General features: G+C 33.3%; 2 protein-coding genes and 1 long non-coding RNA gene across 6 annotated transcripts; 2 read left to right on the top strand and 1 right to left on the bottom strand.

The window, feature by feature from the left end:
- Positions 1-774: 774 nt before the first annotated feature.
- Positions 775-8,955, bottom strand: LOC124844920 (pentatricopeptide repeat-containing protein At4g33990). Of its 3 annotated transcripts, none has more exons than XM_088116464.1 (2): positions 6,502-8,955; positions 775-4,955 (listed from the first exon to the last, which is right to left on the bottom strand). In XM_088116464.1, the coding sequence occupies exons 1-2, from the start codon at positions 8,856-8,858 to the stop codon at positions 4,664-4,666; spliced, it is 2,649 nt and encodes an 882-aa protein (XP_087972590.1). In that variant the 5' UTR covers positions 8,859-8,955; the 3' UTR covers positions 775-4,663. The 3 variants fall into 3 exon arrangements, with proteins under 3 accessions (XP_087972590.1, XP_087972588.1, XP_087972589.1); XM_088116462.1 differs by lacking the exon at positions 775-4,955 and having other exon boundaries at positions 6,238-7,603; positions 7,715-8,955; XM_088116463.1 differs by lacking the exon at positions 775-4,955 and having other exon boundaries at positions 6,238-8,555; positions 8,645-8,779.
- Positions 8,956-11,089: 2,134 nt separating this feature from the next.
- On the top strand, positions 11,090-12,192 carry LOC148198265 (uncharacterized). The gene is made up of 2 exons (XR_015779952.1): positions 11,090-11,586; positions 11,678-12,192. It is a non-coding gene; the product is annotated as an uncharacterized LOC148198265 (long non-coding RNA).
- Positions 12,193-14,082: 1,890 nt separating this feature from the next.
- Positions 14,083-17,081, top strand: LOC148198266 (uncharacterized). Of its 2 annotated transcripts, XM_088115414.1 has the most exons (8): positions 14,083-14,275; positions 15,008-15,200; positions 15,296-15,433; positions 15,781-15,859; positions 16,055-16,123; positions 16,256-16,331; positions 16,543-16,599; positions 16,763-17,081. In XM_088115414.1, exons 2-8 carry the CDS (start codon positions 15,015-15,017, stop codon positions 16,845-16,847), a joined length of 690 nt encoding a protein of 229 aa, XP_087971540.1. In that variant the 5' UTR covers positions 14,083-14,275; positions 15,008-15,014; the 3' UTR covers positions 16,848-17,081. The 2 variants fall into 2 exon arrangements, with proteins under 2 accessions (XP_087971540.1, XP_087971539.1); XM_088115413.1 differs by lacking the exon at positions 14,083-14,275 and having other exon boundaries at positions 15,000-15,200.
- The last annotated feature ends 793 nt before the right edge of the window (positions 17,082-17,874 follow it).

The raw sequence follows: 17,874 nt of genomic DNA on the forward strand, positions 1-17,874 counted from the left end.
AATTGTGTCGCAAAAAAGAATTTTTCAAAAAAAGAAGCAGCAAAAGTAAGAATTATAGAGAGAAGATAAAATTTTTATGCTTAATAAACTAAGACTTTACACTATTAAGATATTAAAATTGGTAGTCAGACATTCTTATCTGATAAAAATAAATAAAAAATAAAAATAATAAAAATTGTGTAACAAAAAAAAAAGTGTTCTTCAAATAAAATAAAAACTATTAATTTTTTTAAGTTACTTAAATAAATTAAAAGTGTTTTGATTGTTTAAATAAATTACATGTTTTTTTAGTAATTTAAAACAAAGACCTGATGACAATGAGGATGAATATATATATATATATATATATATATATATATATATATATATATGCACATTGTCCCATGCTTTATTTAAAATATATACTATTATTCCTGTCCATTATCAACCTGTGTTTGATCAATAAAAGAATTTCTTATTGAGATGACAGATTCTTGAAACTGAATTTACTTTTTTATTCCACTCTTCATGGTAATGGGTACATTTTATATTTATATTTATTTTAGGAGGAAATTTTTTAAGAAAGAAAATGTATTCCTTCCTCCCTTTTGAGATTCAAAATTTGATTGGTGATAAAAAAAATTATTAAAATTTTTTTGGTTATTTAAATACTACAAAAATTAAATTTTCTCGATTAAAATTTCATTTTTTATTGATTCAGTAAATCATTTTTGTTTTAATTGTTTTTATCTAACTTTACATTCGTACACCAGAAGAAACATAAGAGATACGAAAACCTTGAATAACCATTGGTGAATAAATACATTTCTTTAGTCAATTCTTTGCTGTACATTCTTGATTTGATCAAGTGCTTTGCTTCATTCTCAGCATGTGCACAGATTGATAAATGAGGTTAATAACTTATACAGCTGCATCGATTTAAATGACACTTTCTTTTCTTTCATCCTCCTAATCACTTCATTAGTGGAATTTGTGACACTGATTTTCAAAAGATTCTTCCACAACTTATCAGTCACAGAGCTGAGATCTCTTCACTGCAAAAGCGCATCAAGCATATCAAATAACCACTTAACAATAGGTGAAAGTGCATCGTAATTGAAAATTGAATCAAGAACAGTAAGAGAAATGGAAAAGCAATGCAGAAACCTAAATTTGAATTGATTGAAGTATAACAGTAGAGAGAATTGAAAGAAGAAATGAATGGAATTACAGAACTGGAATTAAAGGAAAGAAAGAACCGAACACATTGAAAAGAAAACCCATAGACAAAAATGCTCCAAACGTCAGAAACTAGAAAAACTGAAAAACTAAATTAAACTGAAAAATATGGTGTGGTGTTGTGTCTGAGCTGTTATATCGATAGAACTAAGAGTAATTGAGTACTTTCAGACTTCCTAACTAAGCTATCTGAACTAACTAGACTGCCAAAGGAAGTTATAAATCTGTCCTTACAAGAAGAGAATCTAAAACAATGCCGAAACAGTGTTGTCTCTTCTCTGCTGCAACTTTTCGGAAATAATTGCAATCAGCTCAATCATCTAAAATTCATGTTCTTGTATTCTAATTAAAGCTTTTTGAGTCAGGATTCTAATGAAACAAATTTCAGCTCAATCTGATTTCTGAGGAAAAAGTTATCAACCAAACAATCAGTAAAGGTCAAAGCTACAGAAATGCACTTTTATTTTTATTCAGAAAAAAATTCTATCTAATAAGCACATATTAACACATTTGGAAAAAACAGCATTTTATCTAAGAAAAATCAAATCTAATCCAAAATAAGAACAAAAGAAACATCAAGGAAACAATTAGTCTAGAAAAATATTAATAAATAGAGACTCATCATACTCCCACACTTAGACTTTCCCACTCTCGGACAAACAACAATGAAAAACTATACAAACTTTTTATAGACTTTAGAAGCAGTACAAACTATCCAAACTGAAAACAATAAATAAATCGAAAAAGTGAGCACTACAAATGTAATCTTTGTGAAAACAGTGAAAAGCTAAAAGTAAGAAAACCATGAAAAGTTGTGAAAACTGAGAAAAACAGTGAGCAGAGAAAATTTTCATCCATCAAAGTTTAAAGAGCTCAAACCAGTCAAAAACATGTTTCAAACATCAAAGTCTCACTCAAATCACACCATGGATCAAAAATGATAATCTCTCCGGGAAATGTATCACTCATTCTCTCAAGTGTTTAAGGGTTAGTGTTTACACTCAGCACATCATGAATACAAACATTACCATATGTGTTAGGTTTGTGAGTTAGAAGCCTAACTTTCTCACAACACCCACTCACACAAGCACACAAACCAGAGAGAACAAATGAAATGTATGAATTCACTGCAACAAATAAAGAAATACAATGACGAATCGGGAGCCTAATCCCTCTCAAAAGGTCCAAGACCTGTTTATACAATGCAAAAGGCTATCCTCCTCAACAGAATTATAGAAGGTTTATTTATACTCTCTCTCCTCCTAATAACCTAACAAACTTTCCCGCCCTTTTTTCATCCTCTACCGTTCGGTATTCGACCCAAAACCGTTCGGACCTTGACTCCTTCCTCCCTTATAGCCACCGTTCGGTACTAGTGTAGATACCGTTCGGACCCCTCATTCCCTTACCGTTCGGTACTGTTCTTCCTCCTTTTATAAACTTTCCAACTCCTAACAATATGCTTGAAAAGCCTCTAATTTTCACCACTTGAAAAAAGTACAACTCAAGATCAAAAGCACTTATATGACTTGTAATGTGGTCAAGGTCAAGGTAGGATATAAGAAAGGATCAAAGGCTACAACCAGAGAGAAGCGAGGAAACGATAAGGAAAAGATTGGAAGTATAAGTGCAAGGTTCTCTTTCAATCAAGAATTATCAATCATCCAACACTTCACTCTTTTCTTTCACCTTTTATTTTTCAATTTTCTTTCTTCTTTTTCTGTTTTTCTCTTTTCAAATTCAGCACAGACCACAAATATATTCATATTTTCATATTTTTCTCTTTTTCATTCTTTCATACTACTTTCCAAACTCTTTCAATGCATCATAAAATTCAAAACTGATTCAGCACATTTCCCCACACTTGAACTTCACAATAATTTCCCAAAACAACTCCAAAGCCCCTCACAACTCAAAGGTGGGGTCAAATATAATTTTTCAGGTCCAAGGCTTGTAATAAACTAAAATCATCAAGAACCTTTGTTACGTATCCGAGTCGGAGACATAAATTAAACACGGTCACAGTAGGTAGAAAAAGACAATGACTGAATGATAATGAACGAATGAATTTCTTTTATTGATGGTAATATCTAAATAAACAAAAGTAAACAAGGGTAATTGGGAGCATAACCTCCTTCAATTACTTGGGAGCATATCCTCCTTCACAGGAGCATAGCCGCCTGTCGACAAAACTCAATAATCAAAAGTTTGCCCTAAACAATAACATCTAGCTTTATTTATATTTAATATTTTCCTAGAATATAATTCTATTTACTATAATTAACTTATACTGAATATTTCCCTAGGATATAGTTCTATTTACTATAATTAACTTATACTGAATATTTCCCTAGGATATAATTCTATTTACTATAATTAATTTATACTGAATATTTTCCTAGGATATAGCTCTATTTACTATAATTATTTCCCGCTCATCCTAACTGTTTTCCCAATTAGGATAGTCACTCTTCAATCAATCGGTTCCAGCTCTTCACCGCCTTCCGTTCGGCTTTGCTTCCCCCTGCATCCTACCGTTTGGCTCCAACTCTTCACCACCTTCCACCGTTCGGCTTGCTTCCCCCTGCCTCCTACTGTTTGGCTCCAGCTCTTCATCACCTTTCACCGTTCGGCTTGCTTCCCTTTGCCTCCTACCGTTCGGCTCCCCTACCTCCTACCATTCGGCTCCCCTGCCTTCTATCCTATCACCCAGTATCCTATCAAGCTTTGTAACAAAAATGGCCTAGATCATCTCAAGAGTATATCTTAAAACAAGTAGTATAAAAAAAGAGTCAATGCAAGTCCTGGAACACTTATAAAACATGAGTGAATCACACAAGAAAGAAATAAACTCAAGTCTCACAAAGATTAACTGTTATCAAAACTGATCCACCGTCCAATTTTCATGAAAAACTGCCTAAATTCAATGAATCAACATGTCAATCAAGTTTAAGACCTCTAAAAAAGAATGATGAATAACAGCTTTTTATTCAATGAAAAAATATGAAAACTGAAAAACTATCAAAACAGTTCAGAAAAAAAAATTCAGAACAGCAAAAGGAACTAGCTCAAAACAGCATACTAAAAAAATTCAGTGAAAGAAAAAACTGGTTTAAATAAAAAAAAAACAGCAGCTACTAAAAAACACAGCAAACCAAATGTTTAAACTAAACAAAACAGCTGAACAAATTGAAAACAGCAAGGCAAAGCAAATTACAACTGCAGCTGTTGGAATAGAAAACAGAAACAGAAACCTAGAAGAACTAAAACAGAAAACAGAATCAGTATTCTTAAAACAGCAAATAGCAAAAAACAGTAGAGTTTAAAAGCAACAAACTAAAACTCCCAAGAAAAACCAGAAAATACAATGAATGAAATCAGAAACAACAAACAGGAAACCAAAATGAGTTCAAATCTAAAATGAAAATCAGAGAATAACTATCAATCAGCAAATTGAAATAAAACCTCCCCCCACACTTGAGCCAAACATTGTCCTCAATGTAAGAGTAAAAAGAAACAGAAAAACAGAAAAAACAAAGATGTTTCCATTGTGCTGCTGAATCAAATCCCTTCTGCTGCTCTCCTCCTCCAACACAGGTTTCATGAATGTTGTTCCGTCTAAATCCAAAACATGTCTGGACAGGTCTACCTGAAGGTTTTGAGCTGGAAACTTCATCTTTAATTTCCATTGCACCATGAGGAGTAACATTTGGCTGAGAACAGCATCATACTGAAAACTGCAGCATTGAACAGTGAAACAGATTGAAACAGCAAAATAGTGAAACAGCAAAATGAACCGTGCAATGAAAAATAACTAGCTATATGCAATGCATGGAAAAAAAAATTATGCGATTTTTATATGAAGTCTATGGAATGTCCTATGAATCTTAGTATGAAAGAGGATGCAAAATATGTACTCACAAAATTATACAGCACAAACAAATGAATATAGTAGAAAAGAAATGACTGAAACACTAAATGGAATGTTCTACATATAAAAGTATAAAAAGAAGATCTAAAATATAAAAGCATGAAAAATCTCTATTTACTGCTAGAAAACACCATAAAAGGTTTTAGAATTTTCTGAATAGTATAGGTAAGTGAAACAAATCTCTGAAATATAGTAAAATGGGGCAAAAATACTAAGAAAATAGAAAAGATATAGTAGATGGTGGAATTTTGAAACTTTGGGACCCCAACATGGCCAGCCGAATTGAAACACAGTTTCCAATAACTTTACAGTTCAACACATCATAATTCGTGGTCCATACCAAATGTTATGATTATTTCAAGCTTTTTCACCACCAAATTTTTCAAAACAGAATCTATGACTAATATATGCAATGTAAAGACTGTACAAACAAATACACACTAATAAATGTTAGCACAAAAAATTTGACTAAAAAATTAATTTCTACCTACTTTTAGTGAATTTTTCAAAATCAGTACTAGTAATCAAAACTGATATGGGCTAAAGCTAAAATGGAGAGGAAGCGGAAATGATTTTGTGGATGGGCAGAAACTGGACAGTGGAGACCTGGACTGAAATTAAAATGCAAACAGTGACTGGCAGCAGAAACAAAAATGCAATGCATTTAAGTTGGACAGAAACTAGAAACAACAATTGAGAGTGAATGCAGTCAATGGCCAGGCACAGTAGAAACCAAAAGGCAGTGATAAACTAAAATGCACTAAAATGCAGTTAAAGAAAAACTAAAATGCAGTTAAAGAAAAACTAAAATGCAGTGACTGAAACTGTGAAACAACAAATGAGAATGAATTATACTAATTCCTAATTCAAGACAAACAAAAATAAAATCACATCAGGTCTGGAAACAAAAATAAGAAAACACGAAAATTCAAGAACAAGAGAATATCAGAACTCAAGTCTAAAAACAGCAACAGATATGGCCTAAAAGCTACAAACTAGTACTAACTCTGAAAAATAACAAAACCAGCAAATGTAAACTAAAGAAAACTTAACTGAGCTAAACTAATGAATAGGAAAGAAAACTAGAGTAAACTAAATTATATCTAATAAGCTCATATTAACACATATATGGAATAACAGCATTTTATTTTTGAAAAACCAAATCTAATCTAAAATAAGAAAATAAAAACAAAAGAAACCTCACGGAAACACAATTAGTCTAGAAAAATATTAACAAATGGAAATTCATCAGTCACCAGTAATCACCACATGAACAAAACCCCTCTTTAAAGTGATGAAAACGGTTAGAATCCCTCACAATAATGTCCCTTTCAGTAATTTTGGATATGTACTTGGTAGCATTGTGGCAATCACCACAAACACGCAAGTTTTTAAATATCCTAATGGGATATTTTGGTGGGGTGCTGATAAGTCCAAATGCAATGGCCAGCCTCTCACTGTGACTTATCAAAATCTGCTCTTTCTCATCCTCCTCAACGTCTTGTAGGACAAAACTATAGTCTGGAACATAACCAAGGCTTTTCATTTTGGCATTCAAAACCCTTAATTCCTTGTATATCTCTGTACATTGTGGATGAGTTTGGTTCCCTGCATAAAAAACTTCAACTACACTACCTACTACAACAGAACTCCATCCAGGAGTCTTCTTCAATCCTCTATCTTTGGCTAAGGATCTTACTTTAACTGCTCCTTCCCATTTTCCAACATTTGCATAGATATTTGACAGCAAAACATAATAGCCAACATTCTCTGAATCAACTTCCAACAAGCGATCTAAAGCTAAAGTACCCAATTCTGCATTTCCATGTATTCTACAAGCAGAAAGGAGAGTACCCCAAATGGATGCATCTGCTTGTATGGGCATATTGTTTACTAAATCATGTGCCTTCTCCAAATACCCAGCTCTGCCAAATAAATCCACCATGCAGCCATAATGTTTCAAATTGGGCTTTACCCCATAATCTTTCTGCATCAATTCGAAGCACCATTGACCCTCATCAACTAAACCTGAATGGCTACAAGCCGACAACAACGATACAAAAGTAATATGGTCAGCCTTTACCCCGTCAGCTTGCATATCCTTGAAAAGTTGCACAGCTTCTTTTCCATGCCCATGAATCCCGAGAGAAGATATTATTGCATTCCAAGGGACTGAAGTTTCCCGAGGGATTTCATAGAATAGGGACATTGCATCCTCTAACTTCCCACATTCCCCATACATGTCAATCAGGCAGGTAGCCACAAAGACATCCAAGTAGAGAGAGTTCTTGATTAGCCTCCCATGTATTTTCATTCCTTGTTGCAAAGCTCCAATATGGGAATATGCTGGGAGAATGCTCACCCATGTTCCTTGGTTGGGGATTATCGTTCTACATTCTCCCATCATGTTGTAAGCATCAATTGCCTCACTTGCAAGACCATTTTGAGCATAACCTGTGATCAAAGTGTTCCATGAAATTACATCTCTTCTAGGAAGCTGTTCGAAAACTGCACGTGCACAATCTATCAAACCCAATTTGGCATACATATTCACAAGAGCATTACCTATAACAACATCTTCCTCAAGCCAACCACGCCTCGTAACAAATCCATGAACAGCCCTGCCAATCCTCCGATCACTTAACTGAACAAAAATTGAGATCAAACTCACAACTGTCAACAAATCAGGTCCCATTCCCACAAACTGCATCCCTTTAAATAAACGAAGTGCAGTATCTGGATCGTCATTCTGCTCATATGCAGCTATTATAGAATTCCAAGACACCACATCTCTCACCTTCATGCCATCAAAAACCCTCTGTGCATCCTGCAGCCTACCAAACTTCGAATACATATTAATCAAAGCATTGCAAACAAAAAGATCACTTTCCAACCCATGCTTTATCACGTACAGATGAACCAACATCCCACAAACAACATCATTCGCTTGCGCACAAACAGGAAGCACACTTGCCACCGTAACTGTATCCATCTTTACCCCTTCAACCTTCATCCTACCTAAAACACCCAACGCGCTGGTTGCTTTCCCATTCTGAAGAAACCCCGAAATCATCGCGTTCCAAGACCCAACATCTCGGACGGGCATATCATCAAACACCTTGTGGGCAACATCCACAGCACTGAACCTTGAATACAGATGGATCAAGGAAGCAGCCACATACACATCATGCTCAAAACCCATCTTCAAAACCCAACAATGCATCTTCTCCCCATCAACCACACTCACGCACGCCTTCAACACAGGGGGGAAAGTGTAAAAGTCAGGTCTTACACCCGAATTAGATAACAACTCACTGACACAGTTCATAGCATCACGGTATTTCCCGCACTTAACAAACGCAGCCACCATAGAGTTCCATGTGAAAATGTTCTTCCTCTGAATGTACTTAAAAGTGTTGCGAGACAATGAGAGGTCCCCAAGAGTGGCATACAAAGTAACAAGCCGAGTGAACAAAACGACATTTTGAGCCTTACCCAACACCGTAAAAAGCGCGTGAAGCTGCCTGGCAGTACCAATGTCGGTGCAAGAATGGAATACAAAGTTGGTCTTGTTCTCATGGTCATGTGATACCTGTTGGAAAGAACCTGTAACTGATGAAAAAATGTGGTGAATCCAGCGTTGCAATGGGAACACCGTGGAAATTGGCCTCAAATTGCGAGGTGGCAACGATTTGCGAAGAGAAAGCATAGAACATTGGTGTTATTCACTGCGCAAATGCTTAGTGTTCACCTACAGTTGTACGGACAAAATGGCAACACCCATATATCTTTTTCTTTTACCATATCACAACCATTTGGTTTGGATATTAAAGAATTCCGTAAATTCATAATATTTTTAAGAAATTACGTGAGTTGTGATTGGGACGAAGAGTAATCACTTTTTAAGCACAGATTTAGATGTGACTAATAATAGGACTGTTGTAATAATGATATTTGTTAATCTTTAAAAATAATGAAATTAAGTATTTTAACGTTAAAATAATTTAATAATATAAATACAACATGATTTTTAATTTTAATCATTTTTTTATAATTTTTTCTTTGACTTCCATTTTTTATCTTAGATTTTTTACTCACTCATCTGTTTAACTGTTAAGAGATACTTAAAACAATGCATTTTTTGTCATTTACCGATCAGTTTTTTTTGTAGAACAAGTAAGTTTCAATTCATTTTTTCTTTAACTCTTAGTTTAAAGCCATGCATAGAAGTTTTTGCATGTGTCATTTGATTTCTTTTTCTAGCTCTTCGTCGATCAGAGGTCCTAAAAACTTACTCTGATCATGATTCTGTGATTTGTAGGTATTTTTAGAGTTTCTTGAGTTGAGACACAAGTGGTACATTATATAGAGAGAGTTGTATTGTAGCATTCTTCTTTAGGTAAGAGAATCTAATGTTTTTCTTTTAATTGAATTATGAAGTATAAATTGATAATTATTGGTGTGTGTAGTTATTGTATGTTGAATTATTATGCCCGAAATGATTGTTAATGTAAATTGTTCTTGGATGAGCAGGTTTAGCCACATGATGATTGTTGACATTGAATGATTCTATGTTAGACTTAATTTCTATGATGAATGTTGTTGTTGTGAAGTTTGTTGATGTCAAATTGGTTATAATGTTGAGAAGAAGTGGACTAGACTGAGTTATAAGTCATTTTGGTCAAAAATGGAGATTTTGATAAGTATATTTTAGAAGTAAGAGACTAAGGGGAGAAACAACAATCTAGGACATATTGTAGGGTTATTTGAAACTTGTTGGCACCTTGAGTTAATAGAAATCTGATATGGAAATATGTATGAGTCAATAGGGTGGTTTAGGAAGGTTTTAAGCTCAATTTAGATGTTTTTGCTAGTGAGATTCTAATGTAGTAGGTGTGGGCTGAAGTAGTGAGTTTGAGTCTACGGTTAGATCATTTCTGACTGTTTTGGACCCTTAAGATGTTAATCTTTGCATGAGAAAAGGTGAAAGTGAGTTTAGGTAAGTTAGAGTAGACAAGTTGGTGTAGGGTATACATTTTAAGCTAAAAGCTTGTTTCTAAAGCATTCTTAATGTTTAGGATATCATATTAACCAATTTGGTAGGTATAAAGAGTAACGAAGGCTAGAAAATAGGGGTTTATAATGTTCTGGTGTGGCGCTCAACGACACTTACGGGGCTTGAGCAATAGATTTGCGAGAGGTTTTGTGCCTAAAGGGGGTGGCACTCAAGTGCCAGAAATGCGAGAGGAATGGTGCTCAGTTACAGGAGGTTTCGCTCAGCGTCAATATATATAGTGTGTACTCTTTGTTTTCTTCTTCTTTGACTTTTTTTATTTCATTTAAGAATTGGTGAGTATCTTATGACATGCTTTAGTATGTTTTATCGAAGGGTTTTGAATGAGGTTGATGTATATATCAAGGTGTGATTGAATAAGAGTTTCTAAAGAGAAATTCTAAGTGGTTATATCAAGTATTGTTTGTATGAATATAGGAAGTTCAGTCTTTGGGATTAACTTGACACTCTAATAGTCATTCATTCTTAATTAGAGATGAGTGATACATGTGGTGAGAGTAGCAGGAGGTCCTAATTTAGGCGCTCTAGTATGGTCTAAGATGCATAAAAGACTAACCTTGTGTGTGTGGTAGGGTGAAACCCATTGGTAATGGCTCTACAGAGCAATAGAGACCACCACAAACGCATGACCTGCCATAGTTCGACATTCATACTATATTTGGATGATCAGTTCTAGGTCCATGACTAGGGATGACAAAAAAATCCGTACCTGCGGATACCCGCTTGTAAAATCCATTACGGATATTTAGTATTCGCGGGTAAGAGGTACCCGCGGATAGCGAGTAACAGGTAATTTAATACTCGCTTGTTAACGGGTCGGGTTCAGATATCACACTATCCGTACCCGTGGGTATCTGCTACCTGTTTGAAAAATAAAATTACAATTTTATCCATTAGTTTTTTTTTCTTCTAACTTTTCAATGAGGTTTTCTTTTCTGTTCAATCTGCTATAAAATTAGGCCAAAGCCCAATTCCCTTTTTAGGGTTTCTTCTTGAAATCAGAATAAGGAAAAGGAAGCTGCCCCATTCCTCATCGAGTTCGCTGCCTTCTACCGCTCCGACTCCGCGGATGGTGGAGTCGGAGGTTCCACAACGCCTTCGACCACTACAATTGCGACAAAAACGAACTCATCTTAGTTGAGGAGCTCCACCTCGCGCTCAACAGCCTCGGCCTCAAGTGCTCTGTCGATGAATGTCGCGACATAATGAAGTTCGTCGACGGCGATGGCGACAAATTCATCAACTTTGAGGAGTTCAAGACGATGATGACGACCTCCAAGAACTACGGTGCCACCAATGGCTCCGTCCACTAGTCTCAGCCACCGATTCAAAATCCGAGGCGTCTCTACTGCCTACCTCCAGAGTACGATTTTTCTTTCTTTCCTCTTTTACTTTTTCTTCTCTTTGTATAATTACTGTTCTGGTGAATTACTCTAGTGAAACATTAAACATAGATCGAATCCAAATCATGGTGGAACGATGTCCCATGAGCAACGAAGCTTCTCTCGCGCGGGAACGGGAGAACGAAGGAGTGAGCAGCTATGACCGGCGCAGGTGGCGTCATCGACGTTGGTCTCGACCGACCAGAGGAGGGCGTGACGTTGCTAGGTGGACGGAGGGCAGTCGACTACCTCGAGTGGAGGAGGAGACGATTACTCTATTTGAAGTGAATAACTAGGGTTTGTGAGTTATGATTCTGAATAAGAAAGGAGAATAAAGTCTTGGGCCAGAATTTGGGCTTGGTGAAAAATGGGTATCCAACGGGTATCCGTAGGTTGAAAAAAATCCGGAGGTTTTTTTCATGCAGGTAGGCACTATTCGTGTCCGACCCGATCCATTGTCATCCCTATCCATGACATGATTAGGATGATTAGTTTATTTTGTGTGAAATGTGATGTATAATGAAATCTTAAAATCCCATGTTTGATAATTTTTACATTAGCTTACCTCTTTTTGTGTTTTTCTTGCTTATTTGCTTGTGTATACTTAATTTTTTGTGTAATGATCATCTGATTAGTGTGAGTAGCAGGTGAGGACTTCTAGGTGTAAGAGGTGCAAAGAGATGATAGTCTATATGTATAATTGGAGCATGATAGTTTTGTATAGTTATTTTTTGAGAACTCTATGTAAATAGTTGTTTTACTCTTCTTTTGGTTTTGTAAATATAATATATATATATATATATATATATATATATATATATATATAGTATTGTTAAATAATATATTTTATATGTTTTTAAATTTAATTATTCATTAATTACGTGATAGTTCTTTTATAATATTTATACTGAATGAGATATTACAAAGATAAAAGTTAATTAAAAGAACTCATATTTATATTCATTTCACGTGATAAAAATACAAGTTAATAATATTTTTTTGTAATTTTTCAAAAATAAAAAAATAATTAATATTAAATAAATATAAAATATTTATATGTGCGAAAGTATATTTCTTTTTAAATGACTCCTTTCCTATTCTTACATAAGGATTAACTCCTCTTTTAGGAACATTCCAAATTCTTTCTTTTCTTTTTCCGTATTGCTTTATAAACTAAAGGAAAAACTAAATGAAAAAAATAGTATTTTCTTTAAGATTATCTTAATAATTATGATCTTCAATCTTTAATAGAAAATATATTATTATTATTATTATTATTTTCTTTAGATTTAAAGAGAGGGATATTATAATTTCTTGTAGTTTTGTAAAATTCATTTGTCATCAGTTTTATCAAATCGAAGCATTTTCGTAAAATTTGAATACAAATTCAACGTAGCTTCCATTACTACACAAACAATAACAACGAAAATAATTTAACAGAAAGATTCTCCAAAACTTATTGAAGAATCCTTCTTTAAATTTGTGTTAGATCTCATAATAAATATTGTTGAGACTTATGAAAGATGAGAACTAAGGAAACCTAAATCAACAGATAAAAAAATTGACGAGATTCGAAAGAGAAAATATGAAAAATAAGTGAAAGAATTTAAAAAGAATAAAGAATTACATGTAAAGACAAAATATATAGAGTGAATCTTTGTTTCCAATTATATTCAAATTCTGAGTGATATGCACTCACATAGCAATGAAGGTTAAAAAAAAGGATGAAATCTATATGTATAAAAAAATATATTTGTTTAGACTTTATTTTAATCTCTTTTTAACTTTTGTATCTCTATATTCGTTCTTTACTTTTTCTTTCTTTACTTTGTATTATTAAAAAATTATTCAGAAAGACTGGAAGTGTTATTATTGTATAATTAAAATTATAACTTTTTATTTTAAAACAATTATCACTATTTATTATAATTATACTTTTTCTTTTGATGGAAGTTTACAAGAATTGTTGTTATATAATTACAACAATATAAAATTGATAAAAAAATATTTTTATAATTATTTTTTATCTTTAACATCTTTTATAATTTTAATATAATTTTAAAAAATTCCTTTAATTAATTATAGTAATTAGTTTTCGAATTATAATTTTATTTTTTATTATCATAAAGAAATATATATACATTTTTGCATGCATATTTATTATAGATTAAATGAATTCTCTGATTCTAAATTATAGTTGTAATCAATCTATTAACTAGATTTACATTAAAAATCAAACAAATCAAATTATTAAACAAAAAGGACATTAAAAATATCCAACAAATCAAATCATTAGAAAAATTTGACATTAAAAATCAAACAAATCAGATGATAAAATCAAATTGATTATCCAAAAAAAAGATAAAATAAAATCAAATCAAATTTAGTTATTTTCTTTCTTTAATTTTGACATATAAACGGTTAAAGTAAAAAAGAAAATAGGCCACCCATTATTATTTATTGGAGTGGCCAATCTTACAACAATTCCACATCGAGACTGTCTTCTGGCGCATGTTAGCATTTTCGGCTCCCAGCAAAATCATAGCGCGTGAGCCTCACGCGCCTGAGTCTTCTTCCTGCAACCTTTGTTGTTGCTCTCTCTCTCCTATCCAGCTCCCCCTTCCAGATTGTGTTCCTTCTTTCGGATCGTGTTTAGTTTTGATCGAATTTGTAAGTACATCGAAAAATTCTTGATCTGCGTTTCAGTCAATCGAGTTTCTGTTTTGATTATCTGAGTTATCTATTTTCGATTTTATTTTTGTTTAATTTTTAATTAATAGACTTTTTGGGGTTTTTGAATTTCCAATTTGGTTAATTTAAATTGGGAATTAGGGTACTGTGGGATTTGTGTGTTAGAGATAAATAAGTAAAATTTTTTAAACAAAGTGAAGAACCTTACAGATCTTCTGTTTTTCATATCATGAATTTAATATGATCAAGTTCGATTTTTTATAGCTGTTTTTTCACTGAATAGATTGATAAATTTTACTGTCTTTTTTATTTCTTCCTAAGGTGGTTGGTGTAGCATGAATTATGAATGTTATTTGTATATATTGTCAATTTAAAGATTCTTAAACTGGAAATCAATAAGAAAAAAGGCATCTTTGGTAAAGTGATTTTTTAAATGGTATTATACCTACAATTTGTGATTGCAAGTGAATGTGATCTGATTCAATTTTGTGAGTGTTGTTGCTGCTGTGGTTGATTTAGCTACTAATTCATGTACCGAGTAAGAAAGGGTGATATTTTAGGAATAACAATCATTTTGGCTATGATAGGCTCAGCTTGTTGATTAACTGAAAACTATAAGAGGTATAGATATCAGATGAATTTAGTCAGTTTTGATGGTTGGTCAGTATTTTTAATAGAGTTGTATTGTTGTGTTGATTTCTTGATGATCAGTGGCGTTATGATGAGAAGAAGAGATGAAATTTGTGCCCCTAAGATACCAACCCTGGTTGACCTTTGCGTTCAGAAAGTGATAGATAACGTAAGGTACCTTGGAAATGTTGGTTATGTTGATCAGCATCTGCTTGAGCGAATCTTGCCACACTGCACTGTTGACCAATTGATGCATGTGGAAAAGTCCACAAAGGTAAGATGGGCTCTGTTTGTTGTTTTTGTTGACTGTTAGTGAAATTTGAACAAGAATGAAATGGTCATCTAATATGCTTGATGCGCTTTTTGCAGGGAAGAGATCTCAGCCCTATAACTGATAAGTTGTGGAAGAAGTTTTTTGAAAAGCAGTTTGGCACAAATTCCACTAATGAAGTGGTTAAGAGGATGAAAGAAAAGAAAGTTTCATTTAAATGGATTCAGTTGTACGAGGTAACATTTTTAAATTTGCTTTGCTGTTTTGTTTACAGGCTTGGATAGTTTAAATGAAAGAGAAAAACTATATATATATAACTTCTGTTTATTCACTATCCTGACAAAAGAAAAACGCTAATGATCAGTTTTGTTAACTGGTTAACATCCTATCAGGTAGTAAGAATAAAATGCTAGAATTAAGCGTATGTATAGTTAGTGATATTAGCTATTACTGACTCTGGTGATTAGTTGTGTTTGACTCAATTCGATGAATTATTCCTCTTAGATTTCACATTTTACAATGGGCATGGTATCAATATCTAAAGGTGTGGAGTAATTAATCTCACTTCCAATTCTGTGCACAGGCAAAAGGAAAGGAAATGGCTCAGGTTGAGAATGAAGCACTTGATCGAATCAAGCAACTGTACAAAAAAGAAGATGCAAGTATGATCCTATTCCCTGTTTTAGTAAACATGATTTCTTGATTTAAAAAAATATTAATAGATCTGTTAATCACTGATTTGATACGATTAGCCTTACATTTTACACCAGGGGGTAATGTAGGAATTCTTGGATAGTTATATTTCCTATGACATGTTTGGTTTGAAGTAGTTACCACCAAGTATTGGATCTCTGCAGGAAAACAGAGCAGGCAAGTAAGGCCATGCACTAAAGTTCCACCTTCAAGTAAAAGAAGATTTTGGGGAGGTAACCCTTTAATTTCTTAAATCTCTGTCTCCTTAGTTCACTCCAACTACTGCACTTTTGTCAAGTACATTTTGAATTTGATCAAGTTTGAGCTTTTATTTATTATTTTGTGTTTTTGATGATCTGTTATAGATAATGGACCTGGATATAATGTGGCAAATGTGAAGAGCAACATAATGAAGAAGGCGAAGATAGAATTTATGAAGAGGTAATTCGAAATTTGAATACTTAGAAATTTCTCTTTGCCACTTGCAGTATCGAGTCAACTGTGGTAAAACATTAAAAAAAGAAAGAAAGCATTTTCCATGTTATAATTAAGTTTAATACAGTTTTGTCTGCTATAATTTTGTGTTGTGATCATGCATCTTGAAGCTTATAAACTCAACTGAATATTGATTTTCAATTATATATATATACAGTCAAGAGGTAAAGAATATTGCAGCAATGAAGAAAAATTCTATCCAGAGGAGTCAAAGGTGCATATAACATCATTTCTTCCTTTCATTGAAACTATTCCTTGTTATTTACTTTTGTCCATCGTTTTTGGTTTATGAGATTGAATTTAATTTACCTTTTCTTTTTCTTTTTCATCTTCTCTTTTCATTAACAGTTATCATCTTGTTTATCTATGTGATGCAGTTCATCAAGTGTCCCGAAAAGCAGAAACATTTCTGGAATTGGTTCATCTTCCAAGGATATTAAATCTACAAAAAGGATATTTTAAGGGCAGCCCTAAAGATAGAAATGTCATGTATTAATTTGCTTTTCAAGTGTAACATTTTCAAGTGTAACATTTATCTTGATGATAAGAAAAAATGGCTTCCTGCTAAGCAATTCTACTCTTGTTTTTATTTAAGTTCATTTGTGCATGGTAATTATTGTAGTATTAGTATAGTGCCCAATTGTCATATTTCACTAAGAAGCATTCTCATTCTATATAATTCTCAATTCTCCACTATTTTGCTCTTCTGAACTTGTTATGTGTGCTTGTTTGAACCATCCAGATATGATTGATGCCCATAACTATTTTACTGTCAATTTACTTTTTTTTTATTGAATCATATGCTGAATCAACAAAGTTTGGAATTTTATTGAAGAAACTTTAATTTTGTGGTATTTAAATAAAAAATTAAATTGAAATAACTTGTGTGTTTTACCAGTCAAATGAGAGGAAGAAATAAATTTTCTTTTCGAAAAATTGGCTCACAAAATTAATGTAAAAATGGAATTTACCCATCAATATAAAGATGGACCATTTAGCACTATACTTCAAAAGAATAGCATTACTCAAACACTGCAACGTTTGCTTACCACAATCACGTTTCAGTTTACCATGCACCTACGTTTTCACTTAAATAAAAGGGTTAAATATGTTTTTAGTCCCTGAACTATCAGACGATTTTGTTTTTAGTCCCTGCTCAGAACTTTGATGGTTTTTAGTCCTTATAGTTTTGAAACTCTGAGTATTAGTCCTTAAAAATGGACGGTGTTAAGTTTTTGTGGATGTGGCAAACGGCGATGCCACGTGATCACTGATCTCTGCCTTCACTCTCTGTCACGTGGGATGTTTAACTGTTGAACTGAGATTAAGTCAGTTAAGCACTTCGTGATCTTTTATAAATGAGATTTGAAGAAGTTTGGTTGTTCTTCGTGGCTGCAACTGAGGAGAAAGAACTTGGGTACATCTGAAGGTTGGAGTTGGTATTGTTGAGGTAAGTTTGTATGTTTTGGTTTTGGTCTTCTTCTGTTCT

Source organism: Vigna umbellata, chromosome 5 (genome assembly GCF_029865625.1).
Source record: "Vigna umbellata cultivar VRB3 chromosome 5, Vumbellata_1.0, whole genome shotgun sequence".
Lineage (NCBI taxonomy): Eukaryota > Viridiplantae > Streptophyta > Magnoliopsida > Fabales > Fabaceae > Vigna > Vigna umbellata.